The 26,813-nt window shown below is 34.0% G+C and overlaps 2 protein-coding genes across 4 annotated transcripts in view; one reads left to right on the forward strand and one right to left on the reverse strand.

The window, feature by feature from the left end:
- The window catches only part of LOC131669338 (putative fatty acyl-CoA reductase CG5065), a 759,403-nt gene extending 752,998 nt beyond the window's left edge, over positions 1–6,405 (reverse strand). Inside the window, exon 1 of the mRNA XM_058944149.1 lies at positions 6,382–6,405. The gene's annotated coding sequence lies outside the window, so the exon portion shown is untranslated. The remainder of the gene's footprint in view (positions 1–6,381) is intronic.
- LOC131669478 (LIM/homeobox protein Awh) overlaps positions 4,261–26,813 on the forward strand; it is a 546,200-nt gene continuing 523,647 nt past the window's right edge. For all 3 annotated transcript variants that reach the window (XM_058944389.1, XM_058944371.1, XM_058944379.1), the window contains exon 1: positions 4,261–4,605. In XM_058944389.1, the coding sequence (XP_058800372.1) occupies positions 4,588–4,605 (18 nt within the window). In that variant the 5' untranslated portion in view covers positions 4,261–4,587. The remainder of the gene's footprint in view (positions 4,606–26,813) is intronic.

The following is a 26,813-nucleotide window of genomic DNA, read 5'->3' on the forward strand; positions in this document are numbered from 1 at the left end:
TTGATTAGCTTTTCATTCTATATTGTTTCATTTGAGCGGATACTATTGCAAACTTTAAAATCTATATAGAAAAATGATGGCCTCCCGAATGAAGTTACGAGGTGTGTTCAAAAAGTAAGGTGACTTTGTATTTTTAAGAAAAAATATTTATTTATTTATCAATATTTATGTTGTCCCCTTCAAAGTAATCCCCCTCAGATACAATACACTTATGCTAACGGTTTTTCCAATCCTCAAAGCACTTCGATGCAGTCTTTATCTCTTCAATCGTTGCAAATCTCCGTCCTTTGATAGGTCTCTTTAGTTTTGGGAACAAGAAAAAGTCACATGGGGCCAAATCCGGTGAATATGGTCGCTGAGGCATGATTGTGGTGTTGTTTTTGGCCAAAAAATCTCTCACAAGCAAAGATGAGTGAGCAGGGGCATTATCATGATGCAAAATCCATGAATTGTTTTTCCATAATTCTGGGCATTTTCTTCGTATTGCTTCTCGCAACCGGCGCATAACTTCAAGATAATACTGTTTATTGGCCGTACGTCCATATGGTAAGAACTCCTGATGCATCACGCCATGGTAATCGAAGAAAACAGTGAGCAAAACTTTGACATTTGATCGAACTTGGCGTGCTTTTTTCGGTCTTGGCTCATCTGGGCTCTTCTATTTGGACGATTGGACTTTGATTTCGATATCATAACCATATACCCATGATTCGTCACCAGTTATGACCCTTTTGAGTAAATCTGGGTCGTCGTTGACGTCATTCAACAGTTCTTGAGCGATGCTCATGCGACGGTTCTTTTGGTCAAAATTTAGCAATTTCGGAACAAACTTCGCTGACACACGTCTCATGCCCAAAACGTTAGAAAAAATTTCATGGCACGAGCCAAGCGATATACCAACATCCTCAGCAACTTCTCTGATAGTGATTCAACGATTTTCCAGAACAATTTTCTTCACTGCTTGAACATTTTCATCAGTTGTTGACGTGCTTGGGCGTCCAGAGCGAGTCTCGTCATTGGCATCTTCCCGGCCATCTTGGAAGAGTTTGTACACATTTTTTTTACTTAGAACAGTTTCACCGTATGCCACCGTCAACATTTCAAGTGTTTTGGAGCACTTTATTTTATTTTTTACACAAAATTTGATGCAAATCCTTTGATCCATATTTTTCGATAGCAAGAAATCGCCGAGCACGCAAAACACTTATAACCTTTAGGCCTCTCACAACCAAACAAAAAATGCTATACACTTGAAACTTGGTACAGATGTTCGAGAAGAGTGTACCAACATAACAAAACAAAAAAATCGATAATCGAAAGTACGTTGCCCGTGAAATTTGAAAAGTCACCTTACTTTTTGAACACACCACGGATTTCATTGCTGATCTGATTGGTTAAATGTAGTCACATGGGTTACTGATATGGACAAATTGGCTTTAAAGAATAGAAAGGAGCATTTTACATCGAGTACTACTCAATCAATTGAATAAAAATAAGTAAGTATAATAATTTGTAGTCACTAAAAAAATTATAACATTCACATTCTCTCAACTAGTTAATCTTCAACTAATGCGATAAATTAGTCTTAATGCACTCCAATTAAATTTATTTATAAATTCATTAAATATATTTATTATAAAGTTCAGCTTTAAATAATCATCATCAACAGTAAGTAACATTCATCAAGAGATTTGATATGAAAAACTATAAATTGCTTTCAGCGGATTCGGTTAATTTATTTAAAATAAAACCTGTTAATTTATTTAAAACATTTTTTAATTTAACTTATGACAAACTTTCCTAATAGTCATAGATGAACGATTGAATAAACAATTGAAAAACAGTTAAATTAAAATAATATATGAATATATCTATTGATATGAAGACATTCTACAAAGAGCTTCATATTGTAATCCAATATGTTAAAAAAATAAGCAATAGGCACTAGTGACACTTCCATTTATTTAGAAAAGAAAAAAAATTAACTAATTTAGTATACTGCCTATATTATCTATATATAGCTACAGATCGAAGAACCTGTTAGTTTATTAGATTTCAAATTATTGCTATCGGCGAATATCAACGTGCTTGTATTATAGACCAATTAATATTGAGGTATGGTAAGCCATTTAAAGCACAAAATTAATTTATGTATGTACAGTGTATTTTAGAATTCGTTTATTTCGCCTATGATAATTTTGATTTGATCCAAACATGAAACTGAATATTACTGAATTCAAGCAAAAGAGGATCGCGCGAAGTGCGCTTGATAACACTATTACCTTTCAATACAGTCATTGATGCCATGTTGAAGTATTTCATTCGTGATCTGATTGGCTGAGATATGGTCACGTGATATACTCGTACATGGTCGCAAATAAGTGTGAATGTATGGTTACGAGTAGAAATTTTGATGTAATGAAATCTCAATTGATCATAATTAACTGTATTAATTGATACGGGTCTATTTAAAAATATGAAAAATATGAAAGAAAAAAAATAGTCTGCAGTGTTATTGTTTTAACACTCATTTTATGAAACTAGCAGCGAGTAAATTGTTTCATAAAAACATGGCTTATGGTTTGAAACTCTCCTGATTTTTTTCTATTACTAATCAATAATCTGATTTTTGAATGTGTAAGAATAAAGTAAATATTATAAAGTCACAATCTTTATTCAAAGAGCAGGATAAATTTTTAATTATAATTCGACCCGTATAGTTGGAGAGAAGTACTAAAAAATTATTTATAACAGTATTCGATATCATAAATCATGAATTTGGAATATGTAGAAATATTTTGCCAATACAGATTTTCCGCTGTGATATGTTTCATACAGAAATTGAAATATCCAGCTTTGAAAAAAGTAATTTTATGTTAAATATATTAATCAATATGACAAGAAATGATCAATTAAGATTAAAGTAATATTAAATGATGAATGTCAACAGCTCTAAAATATGCGTGTCACCTATTTCCTTTATCGAAAATAACATAGAATTATTACTTATTTGATCATTTACTTTGAAATAATAATAATTTATTTAGCATTTTCTGTTTTGCTACAAATATTTCATTGTTTTCAGATAATCATTAACATTGAGGCTTTCATCGTTACATATATTATACATACATAAAATACTTAAAATCTAAATTGTCCTTTGAAAGGAGTAGTATTTAATAAAGTATTCTATAGTGTTAGGGAGTATGTGGAATGAAACTATTCTCATTCCAATGTACATAATGTATTAATTGTTTTATTAATTCTTAATTTTAATAAATCTTCAATGAAAATTCTTTGAAAATTGTATTCATTATTTGTAAAAACATTTGCCAGTCGGCTTCACGTTTATTATTTTATGTTTTGAAATACGTGCAGAAAACGAAGGAAAAGATTGATCTAATTTAAAGTCAGATTTGTATTTTATTTGTATCTATTTACACACATGCTACGTGCGCGCACACACGTATATATTAGTATATCTATATAGTTTTTCACCATAATTATTGATTTATTATTATTTTTCATTCTCTATTTAAATACTTTTTTGGTAGTTATTTTCTCTTTTTGTTTATTTATTTTCAATCTTAGTTATCTTTTTATTTCTATTTAAGTGCAGCATAATTTATCTGATAAATTTATCTTTTATTCGATTCATTATTCGTCTACTATGTGTCCCGTTCTGTTTAGTTATTTTACTTTTCTTCCTTTTGAGCGAGAAATTAGAAATAAATTGCAACTCACATTATTCGGTTAAGAAACATTTATATAAATGTTTATTCAAGTTTATAAACTATCGTTAGCTACTCGATTTTCTACATAAAGAAAATTCCGCTCAATTAATTAATTGTGGTAAATTTGAATATTATATTCCAACCCAAAACATTTATTATAAATTGAGAAAATCAAGCTTATTAAATCCATTATTGCACAATACTTGATCAATATTTGGAATAATTTCACGAATAGTTTGAGTAAAAAGTAATTTTTTATTTAAAGGAATAATTAATTAGCAATTAATAAATTTTAGATTTCAGAATAAATATTTGTATACTTACAATACGCGCATGCGTTGCTATATCAAAATATTTGATTTATTTCAAACCGAGGGGCGGAGCAGTAGGTGTGGCTTATTTACGTCATAGTTGTTCAAATCATTGTACGATCTGGATGATCCTCCCCTTTTCGAAGGTGCGACCCCTCCACTGAACTAGTAAATCTATGCCTCTAGGGTAGTATCGAAGCTTAGAGAAACAAGAACTGACTTGAATGTATACCAATTTTTTTATGTGTATATATGAGTATATAAGTGTCTTCCTTTATGTGTGTACTGGCTCGAGCTTGCGTCCGTCTCTAAACTAAATCTAGTTTTAATAAGACTGTAGACAGTTCCCAGCACTATTTATCTGTACGTCATGTAAATAAGATAAATTCCATACGCAAAGAATAAAATAGTTCATAACAAAGTTTTGAAAATCGTTGATCGATATAGATGTCTTATTTTTCTAATTAAATTGATGATTTTCTTGTACAAATTAGTATTTTGAGGAAAGGTACCGGTCAAATTATTTTATTAGTTCAAATGAAATGATATTGGTTCCATTGGTACGTATTAAACTTATTTGAATTTAAATAAATAGAAAAGAATAGTGAATCAATTACACACAAATGAATTATTTTCTGTAATATTTATACAAATTTCGTTTTGATTGGCTTATATATAATCACTGAGAAAGGTGTTAACCATAGTAATAGTGTTAATTGTTATATAAAAGTGACTTTGTTTAGTAAAAAGGTCACGTCAGGATAATTTACCATACACTTTTTATAACATTTTACTTAATTAGTATTGTATATCAGTAATTATATTTGATTGATCCATCAAAATTCCTGCTATATTGTCTATTTAATAATCTTAGTATAATATACCAACTGTTTAATCGCATCAATGATTTTATTTACATGTAATAATTTTTAATTTATTTCATTTCATTTGCTTATTTAGATACATCAAATTATTATAAATCATTTGAATTAAAAACAAAGGAAATTTCTTTTTGTTTTCATGAAATAATTTTTTCCATAGCTCATAACCTTTCTGATTATTTATTTTTAATCCACTACAAATATTTTAAAGTTGATTACTTATTTGAACAACAAAATAAAACGTAAATCTTAATTTTTTTCGTTTTATAATATAAAATTGTGTATTTTATTTATCCGTATATTAAGTGATTCTTTAAATAATGGTTTTAAAGCTTCAATGCGAATGCATATTTTATTAGATATATGATTTTTACATAATTGAGACCTGATTAACAATTATTTTTAAAAATCACTCTTAAGTATTAAAATATTTGATGATACTAAATTTTTGAAAAAATTAATACAAAGAGGATTATAAATTTTTTCCTATACATTAAAAATAGAAAATAGATGTTTAGAAGCTATGTGCAATTTTTTTTCAAGAAAAAAAATTATTTCCGTTTTTTTGAATATCATTTTTTTCCATATTCTATATATTACTCATACATATTATAATCAATTAAGCATAGAAATATTTGAAAAGCACTGTTATGTGTGTTTTATAGTTTTTTATTCCAAAAATAAAGATATCATAGTCAACTATTTTTCAATTCCATTCAATCCCTATTGGACTAATTTTAGTATTGGGATTCGAAACGGTAAAGTAGAAATATATTCAAGACAGCAATGATTTATAGTTAGCGGTTTTCAAGTATTTAATGAAAGTACTTGACGTACATATTTCAAATAATCGCTATTAGTTATACTTAAGCTTGACTTGTCGCTGTAAGCTCAAACAGTAAATTAAAAATCTCCTAGTACTTTTTATTCTGAAATTGACTATAAAATGTTTTAAAAATGCTCCAATACCGATATTCTAAGTTCATTTAGATAAATATACGTTCGCATAAATAATTAGAATTGTCTAAAATGAAGAAGTGGTCAGTAAGCTTCTTTATAGAAACAGACTTATGATAATAAAGTCCTGTATTATGAAAAGTTATGATTTTCAACATTCAAATTATCTACTTTATTACATGCGTTTTATATACATAAAAAGTATAGTGCTTATAAACGAATAAGTATAAGCAACATTGGCACACAAAGAAAAACTTTGAACTAGAGGTCCTACACATATGTTTTCATATAAATTTTAACCTGCTTTTCGTTATTTGTTAATAACAATGATGTATTATTAAATAAATTTTATTAATAATACAAACGGAAAGCATATAATCGAAAATAATAGCAGCACGTAACGGAGTACACGAATATGAATTTGAATGTCTTCAGATAAACCTAAATATGTCTTTAATTCATTAAAATACTGTATATAACACTTTATGTACGACATACTGATTATAAGTTGAGATATGAACTCTGGACTGCGACTGTATGTTGTGTCAGCTATTTGCGAACTGAACGTGCGTCATTTGTAAATGGCTGCATCCTTCCGGACTCATTTGGCGGAGAGAAAAGCAATAAAAATTTAGGCTTCTAGGAAAACCCATTGACTTTTGTTCCTTATATACAAGAAGAAATTATTTTTATATATATTTTTTATATATATTTTTATATATACCTGCGATGATTTATTGACATAATATTTACACTTTTCAGTCAAATGCCTCAATTTGACTTTTTCTAATGATTTCATTAGCACGTCAATAATAATTTCGTTTGCTGAATTTATAAGCCATGATTTCCTTTTCCTTGATGTATGTGATAAAATCATGTGTTTAACGGGGCTGTTGAATTTTCATGTTCCACAAGCTTTAGGCAGCTGTAAATATCCTCTTAAACAATCGTCATTTCTTATGCTCTTCTCTCGAAATTTTTAACTAAATAACGTATCTACAATCTCTCTTTTTCGTAATATAAAATCTTATTAACCTTATTTAGCTGATGTGCAAGCAAGGATCTGCAGGGCTTTGTACAAAAAATATATTCCTTTAAATAATCACTTAGTTTATTGTGCCATATTTTAGCTGCTTGCTTCAAGTCGTAAATCTTTTTGTTCAATCTGCATATGTCATCTTTATTTCCCTCGATGTATCGTTCAGATTGATGCATGTAAATGTGTTCTTTCAATTTCCTGTTGAAAAAAGCCATCTTTGTGTCGAAATGTTTTACGACTATACCTTTTAGATCTGGGATAGTAAGAAGTGTCCAAATAATTATTTGTTTTATAATAGAAGTAAACATCTTGTCATAATAGTTGCCGTACTTTTGAGAGAAATCTTGAGCTACGAGACAAGCTTTGTATCATTCCAAATGCGCCTACCTCTGAACACCATTTGCAGCTAACAATGGTTTGGTCGCTAGGTCGTGGCACCGTTTCTTACGTGCCATTTGATCGTAAAGGCTTGATCTTGTCATCCGTGGCCCTTTTATAATGCTCTTTATAATTAATACATTAGCAACAGTTCACGGTTGGTGCTTTTCTTAGGTTAATTTTGCTGTAGCAACATACCTGTTTGATTATAATTCTTGCGTTTCGAAAATTCGATTTCGAACGGTGAAGCACTATTCCTTTTTAAAATATCACTGGAGTGCATATCTCGACTTATCTTTATTTAATTAGTCTTTATGTCAAGGAGGTGATAATCTTGTTAGCTCCTTTAAATAACCAATGAAAATCAACTTTTTAGCTTTCAGGTCAAAGTTTTTGCCAAGTAGTCAATATGCCTATATAATGTGCAATAGAAAATATGTAGAAGCTTTACATCTGATTTACTGCTGTATTATCATTCATATAATGGCTTGCATATTGTTCGTGTAGGTTTTAACCGGAATTGAAGTAATCAGGATATTGAAAGTAGCCAGAAGCTACTAAATAAATAAATCGTCTAAATGAAGTCTGAAGGTTGTTTTATTGTACAACGGAAATTATTCAAGAATACCAGTCAGGAATCACTAAGTATCCTCGCTTCTTATGCCTGTACGATAAGATATGGCCGAGAAAATCAGAATAAAAAATATGGTTAAAAATAGATATGCTTAATCTAGTCATAACGTAGTGCAGTAATTGTTGGTAAATCTTTAGAAAATGTTATTGCTATCACTTCATGTTAACTTCGATATAATGAATTGATTAAAACTTTAGACAAACACCTGAAAAAAAGTCCCACAATTAAATGTTACAAAATTGAAAGATGGCTTCTTTGATTGTCCTCAAATTCGAAAAATGTTTGAAGATGAAATTATCATAATAACAGTGAATGACAAAAAAGTCGCATAGCTTGATTTTTGTAAGGTTGCTCAACATTTTTTTGGTAATCATAAAAGTATAGCATACAAAGAAACCATTCAAGATTTTCAACAAATTTCCTTGAAAGCTGTTTGTCAATTTTTTATAGTTATAGTATTAAATCTTCTAACGTAATCATATCTTTGGAGTTCATAATTTACCATCTTATCCAACTCAACAAATTTTGAAGACATATCGATAGTCGGAGTAAGACGCGCCATAGTCAAATAACTTATTTACGTTGACATATTGACTGCATATCTTAATTATTGTCAATGAATTTATACAGTTATCTCTTACGCATTATTATTGAATCATTAAATTATCATTTTAAGTATTGGAAATCGAGTGCTTGATCGTATTTTTTGTCCACCTCATCAATGTTTTAAAAGAGAATAGCAGTCTAGCAGCAAAATTACACAATACACAACAACCAGGTAAGGCTTAATCCCATATCGAATAGACAAGTAAGATCTTTCTACGATAAATCACTTAGCTGGATGAACAATTTAAAACTAACTTTTGATGAAAATTTATTGCTGTATTTCAAACTTTGTAGGAATAATTTCTGTTTCTAAATATTCAATTTCAATTTTCTAACTTGGTTAACATTTTAGCAGAGTAAAGCAAAACAATCTTGTTTACTTTTTGGACTCATAGGATAGAAATGGACCATTATAAATGTAATAATTTATTATGTCTGTTGTTTAGAAAAATGGAAAAAATTCGTATATGTTATAACACAACGTTTTAAAATCATCTGAATAATAATAATCAAAATTTAAATAAAACATAAAAATAAACCATATTATATTTTATTGCTGTAGAATAGATTATTCTCAAAAGATTATAATGTAGAAAGCTATTTCTAGAAGGCAAGCTGGTAATCGTGCACATAATTATCATGCACATAAACTGCTGTGTTCCGTAACATATGAAAATTGCTATATTGATATATTATGCTATATTTCTGGTGCATAATAGCTCATGTGTGTAATAATTATGTGGATGATTGTCAGCTTACCTTCTACAATTAATGAAGAAAAATTGAATGCTATAAATAATTTTTTATTATAACTATTATAACATACCTATTCTATACATGATTTATTGTGCACAGTATAATATGATATCGTATATCTGTGTATTAATTTTCACGTATGTTACCGTTCACAATAATTTATGTGCAAAATAGTTATGTGCACAATCGTCGGCTTGCCTTCAGTCTTACGTATTTTTATTTCCTGAATCCAAATCTGCAACTGAATTTTTCAAAAAATACGAAGAAACTAGTTTGTGGTATAATTGTTTAAATAAATTATGAAAAATCAGTTTGTTTAAAACGAATATATTTTTTCTTAAAATATAGTCTATTTTATGATGAAAATATCATTTGCAATTTTTTTTTAACTATGTATTTTTAAAGATAAAATATTTCACTTATTTAAGGACGTTGTCTTACCCGCAGAGGAACTCAACCTATAGTAGTATAGGCGACCGGCTTTTTTCTCTCGGCTCCGTATATAATATTTGAGCACTGCTTCGTGCGCAGAAGTATCGAAAGAGTCTTTTGCGCCGATTTACTCGACTTTGCAACACCGTCCGTGCCTCGTGTTCTCATCGTATATTTAGTTTGTGTATCAACACAAAATCATGATCACGTGAGGTTAGGTGACCTTACTTTTATTATAGTTTATTGAATTATTATTGAATACAAATCCGTGAGTCAGCAAAAATGTCAAGTGACAACCGTAAGAAGAATGGTTGTTTTATCAAAAAGAGTTGCATTGAACGTAAGAAAAAAGCATTGGAGGCAATGTCAGCAGCAAAAAAACGTCGTATCAAAGAACAATTGTCATCAGGCAATGAAAATAATATTTGTGAAGGTCTACGCGTTGTAAATATTAAAGAACTAGGAAAAAATCTTAAATGTAAAGGATGCTTGCACCTCTTAGATTTGAGCAAAGTCTCCAAAGAAAGAATGATTGGTTGTCATTCTTTACTAACTATTCGATGTGACCACTGCCAAATTTTAACAGAAGTAAACACAGCTCATATGACTGATAATAAAGTTTCAGAAGTAAATGCTGGACTGGTTCTGGGTACGTAGCGTCAAATTTATGTTTAATATTATAAAAATGAATAAACAATCACATGAAAATTTTTAATTTGAATGTTTGAATTGTGAATAAGGAATTCATCGTTATTACAGGTGCAATACATTCAGGTGCTGGGCAGACTGCGTTAAACAAAATTTTGGCGTGTGCAAACATACCTCCTATATTTAATTATCTATATAAGCACTATGAAAAAATTATTGGTAAAGCCATCGAAGAAGAAGCCTAAGATAGTTGCAAAAGGGCCGCACAGGAAGAAAGAGAATCAGTGATACAAAATATTCTTAAGTTGATTAAAGAGTTGTAAGAATTTTTTTTAACGTGACTGTAGATTGCATGTTAGAGAGCTGCATTTTGTATCAAATAGTGCACTCAAAATTCAAGTAAAATATTGACGCTTTCATCGACCAAACTCCTGTACAACTATCTTTTCATGCATTATTAAATTATTGAAAATACGTGGATCAAATCAATTTTTGTAAATAGTTGTTTTTATCTGATTCTACATAATGTTGATTCTTTTTTGTTGAAAATTCCAGTCTTGTTATTTTTTTTTTAATGGACTTCTTTTTAACTTTTGATTTTTTATATTTTATGAAATATTTAGTACATATTTTTACACTTTCAGCTATGAAAAACAATTTGCAGTGCAATATTTTGATATAAATGCAAATTTCTATAAATGTAATTTTTTACTTACAACGTCAACATAATTCTAACTTTATTATTTCATAATACGTCATGTATCACTGTCAAACAAGAAATTAAAAAGAATTGAAAAAAATCACGAATAAAATCTGTTATTGTCGCATTACTTGTACCATAATGTAAATTTCATTTTTTCAGACCAGAAAATATAGCTCGAGATATATATCCTCATGTCGAAACCCTTGAATCAAATAATGAAACTAACGAAACGACAAACTCAAGTTTCGACGCAGCTTTAGGTGAGATCATTAATATTATTGTCTCATACGACACAGGGTGGACCAAACGTGGCAACGGACGTAGCTATGATAGCCTCAACGGGTACAGTGCAATAATTGGCTTTTTGACTGGAAAAATCTTAGACTATACGACTAGAAATAGGAAATGTCGAATGTGTGAAATGGGGCACGATAAAAATGATCACGATTGTCGGCTCAATTATTTAGGGAGCGCAAAAGGAATGGAAGCAGATGCTGGCGTACAACTAATTAACCACAGCAATATTTTAAAAGAAGCTAAACTACAAGTACGTGTAATAATTGGTGATGAAGATAGCTCGATGATAGCTGCCGTTACAAAAGATAATCCATACATATCTTTTTATAAATTAGCTGATAGAAATCATATGGTGAAAAATTTTGGCAAAGAGTTATATGAAATGCAAGAAAATTATAAACAAATGAAAAAAAAAGGTGTAGTTCCTCATATTAAAAAATGCTTTGCATATGCGGTTTCGCAAAATAAAGGAAACAGTAATAGACTAGCTAGAGAACTTCGCAGAATGCCGGAGCATTTGTACGGACGTCATGAGAATTGTGGTTTTTGGTGCAAATACAAAGAAAAGCACACGATACTACTTACAGATGAAAATTTATATACAAAGTTAGTAGACTTTTTTAATAAGTATGCGGCAAATGCTGGGAAGTTCTCTGTGACAGCCTGTAGTCAAGCAAATGAAAGCTTTAATAATGTTATTGCTCATAAGGCACATAAAAATCAATGTCTCAGTAGGAGTGAAGCTTGCGACTTCAGAGTTGGCAATGGTGTGCATCCAGGCAATGCTCCTGGAATTATGGCGAAAAATATATGGCTAAATGTCGAGTGAGAGTCGACTTGAGTGAAGGATTATATACATTGAAGTATGCTACAACAGCAGACGGTAAACGCTTCACAAGAAAACAAACAAACACATCTTCTAAAGCTAAGTTACGGCGAGTTATATTAAAACAACAAAGAGAATCGTTAAGAAAAAGTTTAGAGAAAAGCGAAGGTATAACATATCAAGCTAATTGCGTGATAGAAATAGAAATTAATTTGCCAGAGAAAAGCAACGCTGATGTTAAGCCGCTAATTGTATATTTTGATTTAGAGACTACTGGTTTGGATATAAATGCCGAAATAGTACAAATTGCTACAAAATATGGAAAGTATGAATTTGATGATTACATTAATCCAACAAAAGAAATTTCAAAGAGTGCTACCAAAGTTACAGGATTGTCTAAATGGGAAGGCCGTTGAAAGTTCTAATTTGAAAGATGGTCTATTGGCGTTCAAACAATTTTTGGAATCATTTTCAAAGTTCAAAAAGTGTTTGTTAGTTGCTCATAATGCTTCGTTTGATACTCGGATATTATTAAGAAATTTGATTAGTTGTAATATGCTGCGGGACTTCGATATAATTCAAGGCTTTTCAGACTCTCTTAAAGCTTTTAAAAAACTGATTTCACAGAAAAAAGGCCCCGGACAGTTCACGTTACAAGGTTTAGCCACTGAATATTTAGCAAGTGAAGATTTGCAAAATTTTCATGATACTATTGGTGATGTCCGAATGTTGGAAAAATTAGCAAGATATTTCAATTGTAAAAAATTACTTGTAGGTTTGAAACAATCTTACTATGATTGCTGCAATCGAATCATTGAAAATAATAAGATCAACTCAAGATCACAATATTTGAGAGAGTTAAAAGGTGTTATATCTATAACATATTTAAAAAAGTTAGCTAAACATAGCATTACTTATGAACAATTAGTTGAATTATATAAAAATGAAGGGTCCGATGGCATCTATAAAATGTTTTGTGAAAAAGTAGAAGGAAAAGTGAAGATCACCAAAGATATTAAGATTTCCAATGCAGTAGTCAATTTTTTCGAGACTAACTAGTAAATAAATGATAAAAAATATTATTTCATGATTAATAAATCATACTATTAATATGGGAAGCTTTATGCAATCATATGAATATTTATGCGTTAAAATTAGTGATTACTTGTTATCAATCTCATCAGATTTTTAATAAAATGTTCTATATGAAATATGTATGTATGTGCAACGTGCTCATTCTTTAGTTCAAACTGTCGGTAACATTGTAATGCACCGCGTGCCGTACCGGCGCAACTGATGCGGTGTTGCCAAGTCGTCATGTTTTTCTCGCGAGGCCGATCGGAAGACTCACTAGTTGCAAACTTTGAAACCATTTTGCTCAGAAGATAGCAGCGGTACCCCCCTTTTTTATTATTGCAATTTGTTCCTTATGATCTCGAGAATGACATACTAGTTTTTTAAAAAAATTCAAAGAAAATTGGGTTTACAATCTCATATAACGTACCGTGGAATTGAGGCAAGCCTATCTATCGCGTGTTAAAGTATCAAACTTTGAACTTGAATATCTTAAAATTTAGTACCGCTACCTATGTTTTTCTTTTTATCTACTTGTAGATAACGTTAAAAAGTACTGATATGCAAAGTTTAAGGAAAATTCAAAGAAAAGTGATTTTTAAGAGAACGTCCTTAACCAAATTTGATTATCATTCATCTGTTGAATGAATTCGAAGTAGAAACAACCTACTTCCCGCCTAAAAAACGAAACTATTGGCAATATTGTGACGTCGTGGCAACGACACATCTCAGACGCACCTAAGGCTTAGCGTAGTCTCAGGGTTCCGCTATCGCTAGAAGTGCGATTTCCGTAAACTAGCTGGGCTCACTAATCGAAAATTATTTTAGCCAAGAGGGGATAGTGCCACTGTACCTATACTTCTGTCTTTGGATTCCAATCAATTTTAGTAATCCAAAGATAAGAAGTACCTCGGGTCCTATTGATAGTAGTACCCGGTTTTTTTCTATAAAAAATCGTATCTAGATCCTGTCAATAATAATCTCTAGATACAAGAAAAAGAATATTTAGATCACGAGTTATTTCTAAGATAGTGGAGAGACAAATGAATTGTTTCCTTACTGTTATACTGAAATTTCACTTGTTTCTGGACACGCACGCTCTTATTCTATTCTGGCTAACTTCTGGTTTAACTTGCTCTGTTTCCTTAGTTTGCTTGGCTTGCTTAACTTGCTTCGTTTGCTCAGCTTGCTTGACTCCTCGCTGGTAGCACGAGAAAAATTCCTCTTTTGGGTCTTGTACAGACCCTTTTATACTCCTCGGGGGGGGGGGGGGGGGGGCGTTTGGGTGGTGAATCCTTCTCTCAGCCTCTCGATTTCGAGAGAAGTGGAGCACCAGCTAATTGGCTTGCTGGTCTCTTCCGGTTTTCCCTCGTTTGATTTTCAGGCTCTGATTGGAACGGGGGCCTGGAGAAAATCGGAAACGCGGACACCGGGGTGCAGGCCTTGACTCACGAGATGACTTTTCAAGTACCGTTTGTAACCAAGATTTGTCCAAAAATTGTATAAATGTTAGTAGGTAAATAAAAGAGGCCTCAGCTCAGGGGGGTATTTGCTCACTGAGCTGATGCCCGTGCATTCTATGTTCCACACTTTCGGTTTACTTTCTGAGCCGATGTCAGTACATTCGCATGCTTTCCGTTCATCTTGGGTGTGTGTAAATTTTTTAGACGTAATAAGGTAAATTTCTATCGAAAAAAGAACGAATAGACAGATCCCACCCACGTCCTCTGGATCCGCAGGCCGATGCTCTACAGTACAGCTACTGCCACTAGTACCCAGGATAGTTCTTATTGTATATGTTAGCTACAGGATTGGTATAGGACTCAAAAGCGCAAATATATAAAACTAATAATGCTATTATATATATATTTATTACAATTAGTATAGAATGAATTTTTTTGCAGATCAACGTGCGTGTGCGTGTGTATCTCATCTACCGAAGATGGTTTAATAAAAAAAAGTGCAAGTACCTGTGAAGACCAAGATGAAAAAAAATGAAACACAAAATTCTGCTTACTTTCTTTAATGTGTAGTCTTCGTGGTTGTAAGCTATTCTAAATAGCACAGTGTAAGAATCGTCGAATCATTCATCAACCAGTATTCCAATAACATGTATCGCTATCCTAAAGAAATGTGCTCTCGTCTTTCACAGGAAGACCCGGACGAAAAGAAGAAAAAACATCATCGACATGGAAACAAACTATTTTCAAATTTTCGAGCAATACTAATAATTTTCTTGAACAAAAAGGCTATCAGCAGTTCAATAACGAAAAGAGGGACTAATAATTATATGTACACATATCATCGTTATACATCGCCTCAACTACAATAAATAAATATTTTTTTTCATTTAAATTCTATGTTGTATACATTTTTTTATTGATAAAAATACAAAATTTATTATAAAAAAGACTAACTGTTGCTGCTGCTGCTGCTGCTACTAACTATTGCTGTGATCGTCAGAGTCATCGAAGAATTTCGCCTTTTTTTTTGGATGGTTTAATAAAAAATAAAAGAATATTTTTTTGTATCAATTGAATTTTTTATTGATAAAATTATATCTTATTCTACATGTTCCAAAAAAAATACATATTATTCTACAAATTATCTACTTAAAAAAAAACAAAATCACTATAGAAATTCTTCAATGACTTTGTCGCTCTTTTTCCAATCCATACAACAGCCACCGATGTCACACTTATTCATTAATTTAACGTTTTCATGTGTACATGTTATTACGTATTTGCCGTTATGATTAGGGCACACGGTAACTGGTTTTAATTTTTCGAAAGGTGAATAGCCCCAATCATTCAAATCAAAAACTTTGAGGCAATATCGTTCTAACCACTTTTTTTCAGATCTTCGGAAACGAAATTCTTTGTGACATCTTTGATTGTATCTTTGTTGATGAATTTATGCTCTTCGTATTTAAAATTGCCACAGTTCCATGTTAGTCTATAATAGTAGAGTTCTAAACAGAGATTTCTCGCTTATATATTACTCCGTTAGTCTTGGAAAGGAAGGTTTGAACAAGCGTACGAGTGGTTCTTCGTTGTAGTTAAGTGGAAGTATCGCTAACTCTTTCACAGCATAAGTTTTGCCAGGTATCATGTAGCCTTGCATATCAACTATGTACTCCATTGCGACAGAAAGCTACTACTGAGCTACTTAAGGAAAGAATCAATTCTTGAATACCCTTCTTCCCTCCTAAATAAGTTTCTTCACATCTTTATTTATCGGATCATACTGAATGAAGCGATTGTGTAGAATAATAATAAGCAGTAGTTTTATCGGGAATATTTTCTCTGGTTTCGAACTCCAAGCGCACATCTACTGGAGCAGTCTTTAATGATTCGTTTTGTTTCGAACAGACAAACGAGTGGCATGTAATTTTTATATTCTAATTTTTTGAGCATCGTTTCGGCATCTTTACCGTACGTATATTTTGAAAATTGGTATACATATCGTACAACATTTCGAACTGGTTTTTACTGAAATCAATGTTGAAATTGCCATATGGATAGTACTGATAGTTGAGGTACAGTTATACATTTCTGATGTTACAATGATTAAATTTAATAGTGTTAGAGTTTGGTTCATTTTTTCGATTAGTTTGGAAGGCTAAAATGATGTATCGTGGTTTCTCCAACTGATTTGTCTTTTTAACTGTCCAGACGTGATTTGTGTTTGCAGGCAGCGCTGGATATTAGTATAGTTCCTAACTACGAAAACTCATTAATACTTTATTCACTTTTTAGAAAGTCGATAGACGTATTTTCTTTGCATTCGATGCAGTCACATAGGGCATAAACCATTCGAGACGGGATACATCAATCTTCAATTTTTCATAAGCTTCAATATCTTTCTTTGTTTGATAAGTTGTATACACATCAGTATTTTATGAGCATTAATTCATGTTTCATATTCACTATCACTTTGCGATAGTCCTCAGCGAATCCAAGTATGAAGCTCAGATGAATCAAAATATCAAAGACGCCATTCACATTAGTTTTTTTACGGTCCTCTTGTACTATATCTACCCATCCGACATTTTCTGCAATCAAAGTTTGACTTGGAGTGAGAGAAAATCAGTTCTTCATAGCTGTTATGAGACCAACTTTCTTACATTTATCTATTTCTATAGCGTTCAACTCATACATAATTTCTTCATATATGTGACATTTCTTCATATATGTGACAAACGGCATTATTAACAAAATTAGTATTAGTTTTAAAGTGTTGTTCTTGATACATAATCGTCCACAAATGTGTAACGAGTTGCAAGATAGTAAAAGACACAAGACGTGATATTGAATTGAATTTTTGAACGATGAATTAGTGTTAGGTTGATAAGCATGGATCTTGAATGAGCCACAAATTCATCGAAGACGATAGGTGTCTCTATTTCTAGAATATTCTCAATTATTTCATTGAAAGCAGCAAAAAAATTAGACAATTTATTTTCCACTAGGAGCTACTCTTAACCCAAGACTTTATAGTAACTTTATGCTTTGACATGTTAAAGCTTTGGATTTCCGACAACGATTGATGATTGGAGTTTGCGGTGTTAACGTTTTCAATTTTAGTCGACGACTTTTGGTGGGTTTGCATATTTTTCAATGCTTATATAGCTCCGACCACTCTTTAAATTGTAAAAAATTCTCATCATACGTTTCTGCGGAGTAATCTGATGGTTGTGACTTCACCACGAAAATTAATTAAATTTCCGTCTTGATCGATGATGAGTAATTATAAATAATCTACAGACTTTTTCGTAATTGAAAGATAAATCACGTGAAAGGGAATTTCAATAATTTTACATCCAGGCGGTACTGGTGGAAAAAATTCGTAAATATCGTGAACAGAATTTCCGTTCAAGTAAGCGCCAGCGGTTATATTACACTGGACGTTTACCTTGAGAATACTGACGGGCAGATCAGAGTTGTGAGAAACGCTTGCCTCTAATGTACGTTGTGAAAAACCCAATAATAGTCCAATAAAATTCTGCGCAAGAAAATCGATAGATTCATAACACTAATTGTAAAATGCAAGGTGTTGTTGTTTGATTTCAAACTTTATGTTATATTATTATTATTATGAGTGCGGAGACGCTGCTGAGCTCTGCGAAGAAATTTATCAATGTCGTCGATCTCGTAGGTCCCGACAGGTATGTCGATAATTTGATTTGCGACGTAAAATTTATTATTATATACGCCAATATTAGGTATCGAGTTAAACGTTAGGAACTCGACTAAGCCCAACTTATAATGTTTATGCTGTGATAGTTTAATTAATGGAAAATAATGCGCTTCCAACAGTAAAGAATTACCCGAGAAAGTCAGAGTTAACGAATCCTCCATGACTGTCCAAACATGACTACTAATATTTTCACGTTGCCTTTACTTTTATACCCTCGCACAAAAACTGCAAACAAAGATGACCGCATACGTGAGAATAAAAATCTTGATATCTTTTCGTATTATATTTAATCTCGATATCGCCAAGATACATCATTAAATCAATAGGTGACCTAAGATCTCCAAAGCTATCGAAATATGTGACGTTTTTTCTGATTTTGCGATAAGCCACCCAGAGCGTTCCTGTTTCTTCGACGCCATCAAGATTGACTATAGCTGATTCGTGATAATATGGTCCAGAATCGGTAAGTCATTTCTCATGAAGACTCCGCGAAAATTTGGTATACTCAAAATTTTTGCATACTTCATCAAGTCAGTGTTTGTGAGGGCTCTATCTCGTAGATTTATTTCAAACTTTTTTTTTCAAACCTGATCCTAGATAAGGATTGAGATAAAGTCCATAGCCTTTTTTATAAGGTTTGAGATACAAGCCTTTTTCCGGGGTAATGACCTCCATCATTTTGGTGTGTCACTTCTTCTCTTCCAATTGCTGTTTTACAGACTTTTCATCGTTCACGGCTTTTGCGATTCCCGCGGCGCCATCAGCTAGAGTCCCAGTTGCACTCAAGCCTGCAAAAAGTGGCATGAGGAAGGGCAAAGCTCCATCCATCTTAGTTGATATTGGCAGAATTCGTGGAACGTTGATATTTGCTTTTCCTCCAGCTTTTTTAACGGTTGTAGGAGCTTTTTTCAAAGCAGAACCGATGACTTTGCGCGCACATTTACCCTTGGACCATTTGAATGTGGTCGTTTTGATCACGCTTTTCAAATTAACTAACTTTTTCGTTTTCTTGCGTCCTTTCGTCTTGGTTTTCTTCGCGAGACCCATACCACACTTTGATTTTAATTTCATGGCGTTATTAACTAACTTTTTCGTTTTCTTGCGTCCTTTCGTCTTGGTTTTCTTTCTTCTCTTCACGAGACCCATACCAAACTTTGATTTTAATTTCACGGTGTTAGATATAGCGTAAGCAGCTGCTTTCTCATCAAAACTAGAATCCTTAGCGAAGACTCTTTTGATCGCTTTTTCAGCTAAAATTTTGTCTGCGATATTTCTAGCCTGGATATTTTCTCGATTTTTCGAGTACGCTATATCGTGTTGCTTGCAAGCTGCGTCGAGAGGATTGATTCCTGGATCGCCGCGAGCTAAACGTGTCTGTAACTTAGTTCCTGGTCCGCAATATTGATAGCCTGGAATATGGAGTTCAAATGAAAGTTTATTAATGATATCATTGACGAACCCTCGTCCTTTCTTTGCTCTTTGACGTTTGCATATGATCATCACTCGATCAAATCCAACGCACGACTAAATTTTGAGATTATACAGGGTGTCCCATTTTAAAGGAACCACCCCGAAATTTTCGACGGTTGGCGTTGTACAAAAAAATTGTTCAGACAATAGTTGTTTGGGACAATGGGGGCAACCTTTCTGTGAAATCCGATTTGGCCTTGAGATTTATTTTCAAGGTCATTTGAAGGTCAAAGTCATTTTTTTAATAAGAATTCATATTTTTGATCCCGGATTCGGAAAAAGCGGAAAATTCTACGTTCAGATAACGTATTATTTGTGGGGTGCGGTTAACCCCCTCCTCGCCTAAGGTCATGTAGGAGTCAAATTTATGATTTTCTTCATCTATGCACAGGGATGACTGGGCAAGGGTAAGGTTAATTGTAATAACCCAATAACTCCAATACCCAATAATTCGATAACCCCAATATAACCCCAATAACCCAATAAGCGAGATATTTTGAATAAGGACCCCCATTTTTTATCCCGGATTTGAAAAGAGCGGGAAATTCTACGTTTAGATAAAGTATTATGTTGGGGGAGCGGTTCACCCCCCCCCCCCCGTCCCACCGGGGCAAGGGCGAGATTAATAAGGTATTGATTAACCAGCCAGTCAAGGCAAGGTATCGATTACCCGGCCACTGAAGGCAAGGTATTGATTACCCAACGAGTGAAGGCAAGGTATTGATTACACAGCCAGTGAAGGCAAGGTATCGATTACCCGGCCACTGAAGACAAGGTATTGGTCACCCAGCCAGTGAAGGCAAGGTATTGATTACCCAGCCAATGAAAGCAAGGTATCGATTACCCGGCCACTGAAGACAAGGTATTGGTCACCCAGCCAGTGAAGGCAAGGTATTGATTACCCAGCCAATGAAAGCAAGGTATTTATTACTCAGCTAATGAAGGCAAGGTGGGAATGCTCAGCCGATCAAGACAAGACGTTGACTACAGATAGAGTTATGGTCATGATTATAATACAAACATTTATCTCATAAGATGTTCAAAAATACCACCGTTCAAATTTTCAAGTCCACATATTCCAATAATTCTAGTAATTCATTCTGCAGGAAATCGAGATATGCTGCGCCGTTGACATTCCCATCGAAAAAATAAGGTCCTATCAGATAACCATTTATTATACCGCACCAAACTACGAGGCTCCATCTATGCTGATTATCAACATAACGTACCCAATGAGGGTTCTGGATAGACCAATAATGACTATTATGGCGATTGAGTTGCCCATTACCATGAAATGTAGCTTCGTCCGAAAACATGACGTATCTGAAAAATTCAGGATCTTCACGAATCCTTGCTTGTGCCCAATTATAGAATTCGAGTCTGCGGCGGAGATCATCTGGCATCAAAGCTTGAGTCAAAGTTATGTGATACGGATGAAATCTGTACAGCCGCAAAAATCTAGCGGCTCTTGATCTTGGGATTCCAGTACGACTCTGAATTTTACGCACAAGATATGATGATCCAAATCAACCATTGCCAAAACGACGATAATTCGTGGATCATCGTTGTTCGGCATCATAATGCGACGACGATTTCTGCGTATTCGGGGTCGATGTCTCTCTCTTTACTCAATGATTCGGATTCTCACGCGGTTCGGGTAGTGAAGCCTCCCTGGGTAATTTTGGCGGTAATACCATGCCGCAGCATGGTATCGGCCTTGACATGCCCCGAGAGACAACAGAATATCAACAATTTCGTTTCTCGGATAATCCGGCATATTCCCTCCTTTTAAGTCGACTAAGAAAATTACACTTGAACTATCCTAAGAAGGACTGTTCACGAATCACTATTGTCATAAACAATACTAAAATAATGTTATTAAACAATTTAGTTTAAACTTTGTAGGCTTGTCCGGAATCACACCAGAAAAAAGAATGGAAATAACATGTTATCCCACAAAATGGAAAATAACACTTCTCATGAAGGCTTTGAATTCATGAAGTGGACTTTGAAAATCAACCTGAAGTTTAAGCTCAAGGTCACTGTTGTTTGACCCTACAATGCTGAGGATTTTGCGATATTGGGGTTATTGAATTATATTGGGATTATCGGGTTATTGGATTATTGGGTTATTTGGGTTATCGAGTTATTGGGTTATTACAATTAACCTTACTCTCGCCCGATCATCCCTGTGCATAGATGAAGAAAATCATAAATTCGACCCTTACATGACCTTAGGCGAGGGGGGGGGTTAACCGCACCACACGCATAATACGTTATCTGAACGTAGAATTTTCCGATCTTTCCGAATCCGTGATCAAAATTTTCTTTTGATCACGTTGGTTCCTATTCAAAAAATGAATTTAACCTTCAAATGACCTTGATATCGAATCTCAAGGTCAAATCGGATTTTACAGAAAGGTTGTCCCCATTGTCCCAAACAACTGTTGTCTGAACAATTTTTTTGTACAACGCCAACCGTCGAAAATTTCGGGGTGGTTCCTTAAAAAGGGGACATCCTGTATAAACAGATAGTTATCGTTCGAAAATTTTCTCGTGAGTATGAATTTCAAAGAACAAACTGTGAAACTTCCCGTACAAAATTTTGACGTCATCGTGCGGGAGGATATGCAACCAAAGCGTCACGGAGATTTACTACTAAAAAGCATCAGAGCTATTTTTTGTGGTCCGTCCAACTGTAGTAAGACCAATAGTACTTTTGGCGCTTACCGCTCATCCCAATGGTGTTAGATTCAAAAATGTTGACATGTACTCGAAATATCTCAATCAGCCAAAGTATAAATTATTGGATGAGATATTAAACATAAAAGATGGAGTAAAATATTTTCCGTTCAAGGAGCACGAATCCGTAATCGATCCCGAGCATGCACTGCGTATTTCAATTATGTTATTGAACAACATCTTCTGTGAGAAACAGGACAACGTGCGCGCTTTCTTTTGTACTCGTATGGACGGACATTGTAGCGTCGACTGTTTCTATCTCTCGCAAACGTACGCATGTATTCCTAAACATATCGTGAGAGATAACGTCAATTTATTGAGAATTTTTCGATAATACGAAGTAAATATCAAATATATATATATATATATATATAACGATTATGTTAATTCTGATATGACTTACAATCAATTTAAAGAACTTTGTGCAAAATGCTGGTTGGATGATAAATATTTTTAGTGATCGACAAAGATAGAGCTATAAACTGTAGAAGATATCGAAAGGGTTTCGATTGTTTTGTTATAAATATATCACGATAGTAATGCAGTATACAGTCTCCCGACAATCGTTGAAGCGTCAACATGGCTGATTATCCACGGGAAAACATGTACTTTCTCAACTCGTAAAAGAGCAGTACGCAATAAGACAAAATAATTTGTTGAAGCATAGCAGAGATTATACTGACAAAGTCTTGAATAACATATTCTTACCAATAGTCGATCCTCTTAAAGTCATAATAAGCGAAGTAGATCCAATCAAAAATTTAATAAGTGAGAAGGAAAATCTTCCCGAAGCTCTAATTACAGTTAAAAAGCCGAAATTTCTAAACAAAAGAAAATCGAAATACGAAATCAATTATTCTGCTGATAACGTCGATAAGTATGACACCGCCCAGTCTAATGGCGAAGGTAGTGATGCTCTGTCACTCACAATACTATACAAATTTATAATTGTTTATTTGAACCGAGCGAGGATGAACATTTAGCTGGTGACAAGTACACGAATGCATTAGATAAAAGTGATTCGAACTTTGTAGACTTGATTTATGGAGTACGTAAATAACGAAATGGATGATACACGATTGATAAATCTACGGTGATTTTTGACAAAAATAATGTAGACGTTGATGGTTTCAAGTATCCAAAAATACAGGGTTTAATAGAGTTACTGGTAGCAAATCAACCTAAACAAAGTTTAATTAGTTCAAATGATCTCCAGAGCTATAAAGAAATATTGTAGATGTCTAGTATTCATAGGAAAAAAAATAATCCAAACGAGGCTATACGAGAGCACAATAGTAAGAAATTCAATTCTTTTTTATAGGATCATACTTGCTGATATTTATGGTTAAGTTTAATATAACACGAAGAGATAATATATCGATTATATATACGAGGGTCGTTTGAAAAGTCCGTGCAAAAATAAAAACTGCTTGATTTTTTTTTATAAATCTTTTTTATTTTTCAACATAGTCTCCTTTTAGGCTTATACACTTCATCCAACGCTGCTCTAGTTTGTTAATCCCTTCCAAATAATAGGATTTGTCCAAGTCTGTAAAATAGGCATTCGTTTCTGCCATCACTTCCTCGTTTGAATAAAATCTTTTCCCCGCTAGCCATTTTTTCATATTAGGGAACAAATAGTAGTCCGACGAAGCCAAGTCTGGAGAATAGGGGGGATGTGAAACGAGTTGGAATCCTATCTCCATCAGTTTTGCGGCCACAACTGCTGAGGCATGAGCTGGCACATTGTCGTGGTGGAAGAGGACTTTTTTGTGGGCCAATCGTGGACGTTTCTCTAGCAACTCGGTTTTCAAACGATCCAATAACGATGAATAATATTCGCCTGTAATGGTTTTACTCTTTTCCAGATAGTCGATGAAGATTATTCCTTGCGAATCCCAAAAGACAGTCGCCATATCCTTCCCGGCCGAAGGAATTGTCTTCGCCTTTTTCAGAGCATATTCCCCCTTGGTAACCCATTGTCTGGACTGTTCTTTGGTCTCAGGAGTGTCGTGATGTATCCATGTTTCATCTACAGTGATGAAACGACGCTTAAAGTCTTGCGGATTTTGCTGGAACAGCTGCAAACCATTCTTGCAACACTTCACACGATCTCGTTTTTGGTCAATCGTGAGCAATCGCGGCACCCATCTAGCGGATAGCTTTTTCATGTCCAAATGTTGGTGCAAAATATTATGTACCCGTTCGTTCGAGATGGCTACAGTACTAGCAATCTCACGCACCTTCACTCTTCTGTCAGCCATCACCATATCATGGATTTTATCAATGATTTCTGAAGTGGTAACTTCAACAGGGCGTCCAGAACATTCAGCGTCTTTTGTGCTCATATGGTCACTCCGAAAATTTTGAAACCACTTATAAACCATTCTAATCGAAGGTGCACAATCACCATAATGTTTATCAAGCTTCTGTTTAATCTCCTGAGGCGTTTTGCCTTTGAAAAAGTAATGTTTCATTAATACACGAAATTCTTTTTCGTCCATTTTTTTACAACTACTCGATTTCTTTGATTGAAACGAATGTAAAACGCAAAGTAATTGGCCCATCTGGCTGAAGCTTGGTGTGTGCTCTTCCAAGATATGCTACTAACTGAAAATAACCTTGATACGCACTAGTAGCGCCTTCTCTCTGACTTTGCACGGACTTTTCAAACAACCCTCGTATATACGAGGATGGTCCGATAAGTACTTAGCCTACAAAAGAAAAACGAAAATTTTGGAAAAGTAGCGTTTTATTTTTGAACTTAGTCGCCTTTTAGTTCGATACACTTGGCCCAGCGATGCTCCAACTTCTTTAACCCGTTTGAAAAATACGTTTCCTCGAGGTCTGAAAAGTAGGCTTCCGTGGCAGCGATTACCTCCTCATTCGAGTCAAATTTCTGCCCGGCGAGTGACTTTTTCAAGTTTAGAAACAAAAAGAAGTCGCACGGGGCTAAATCTGGAGAATACGGTGGATGGGGCAGCAGTTCATAGCCTAATTCGACCAATTTGGCCATGGCGACGGCAGAGGTGTAAGCCGGTGCGTTGTCATGATGGAAGAGCACTTTTTTCTTCGCCAAATGGGGCCGTTTTCTTCTGCAATTCGACGTCGAATCGGCCCAATAATTCGGTATAGTACAGCCCTGTGACCGTTTTGTCCCTCTCCAGGTAGTCGATGTAGATCACACCTTGTGAATCCCAGAAAACGGTGGCCATCACCTTTCCGGCCGATGGAGCAGTCTTCGCCTTCATCGGAGCACTTTCGCCGAGTAAAGTCCACTGTTTCGACTGTTCCTTGGTCTCTGGCGTATACCAGTGGATCCATGTTTCATCGACTGTCACGAAACGACGCAGAAACTCCTTCAGATTGCGCTTAAACAGCGTCAGACATTGCTTTGAAGTTGTCTCACGGTTGCGCTTGTTGTCCGGAGTGAGCAAACACGACACCCATCGCGCCGACAGCTTTCTCATGCCCAAAATTTCATGCAGGACATGACCCACGCGGTCTTTTGAGATGCCTACGATCTTAGCTATCTCGCGCACCTTCAATCGCCGATCTGCCAATACGAGATCGTGAATTTTTGTCACGTTATCCTCCGTGGTAGCCCTTTTCGGAGCACCTGGACGTGGCTCTTCAAAAATCGACGTGCGACCACGTTGAAACTCGTTAAACCAATTTTTGACGTTCACCATCGAAGGAGAAGAGTCACCGTACATATCATCTAAGCGCTTTTTGATTTTGCTGCGCGATTTCCCTTCAAAAAACAAGATTCGAATCACCGACCGATACTGCTCTTATTCCATTTTTCAAAAATCAACGGACACACTTGCTTTTACACGCTCTCAAAAATAAACTACAGCTCCGATCCGGCTGAAATCTTGACAGTAACCATCGAGAAGGTTGTACTACGTGATAGAATATTTCTTTTGCAAGAGTGGCGCAATCGGGCGGTGAGGCTAAGTACTTATCGGACCACCCTCGTATATACATATATATATATGTATATATATATATATATATCGTAGAGACCATCGAGCATTTTTTCGTAATTATTCTTTTCGACTGAATACTTGGTATCTAGTACTGCTTCACTTTTAAAGAACTATGTTTCTTCAAGGTCTTCTTA

Source organism: Phymastichus coffea, unplaced genomic scaffold (genome assembly GCF_024137745.1).
Source record: "Phymastichus coffea isolate CEN01 unplaced genomic scaffold, Cenicafe_Pcof_1.1 PCOF00007, whole genome shotgun sequence".
NCBI classification, from domain to species: domain Eukaryota; kingdom Metazoa; phylum Arthropoda; class Insecta; order Hymenoptera; family Eulophidae; genus Phymastichus; species Phymastichus coffea.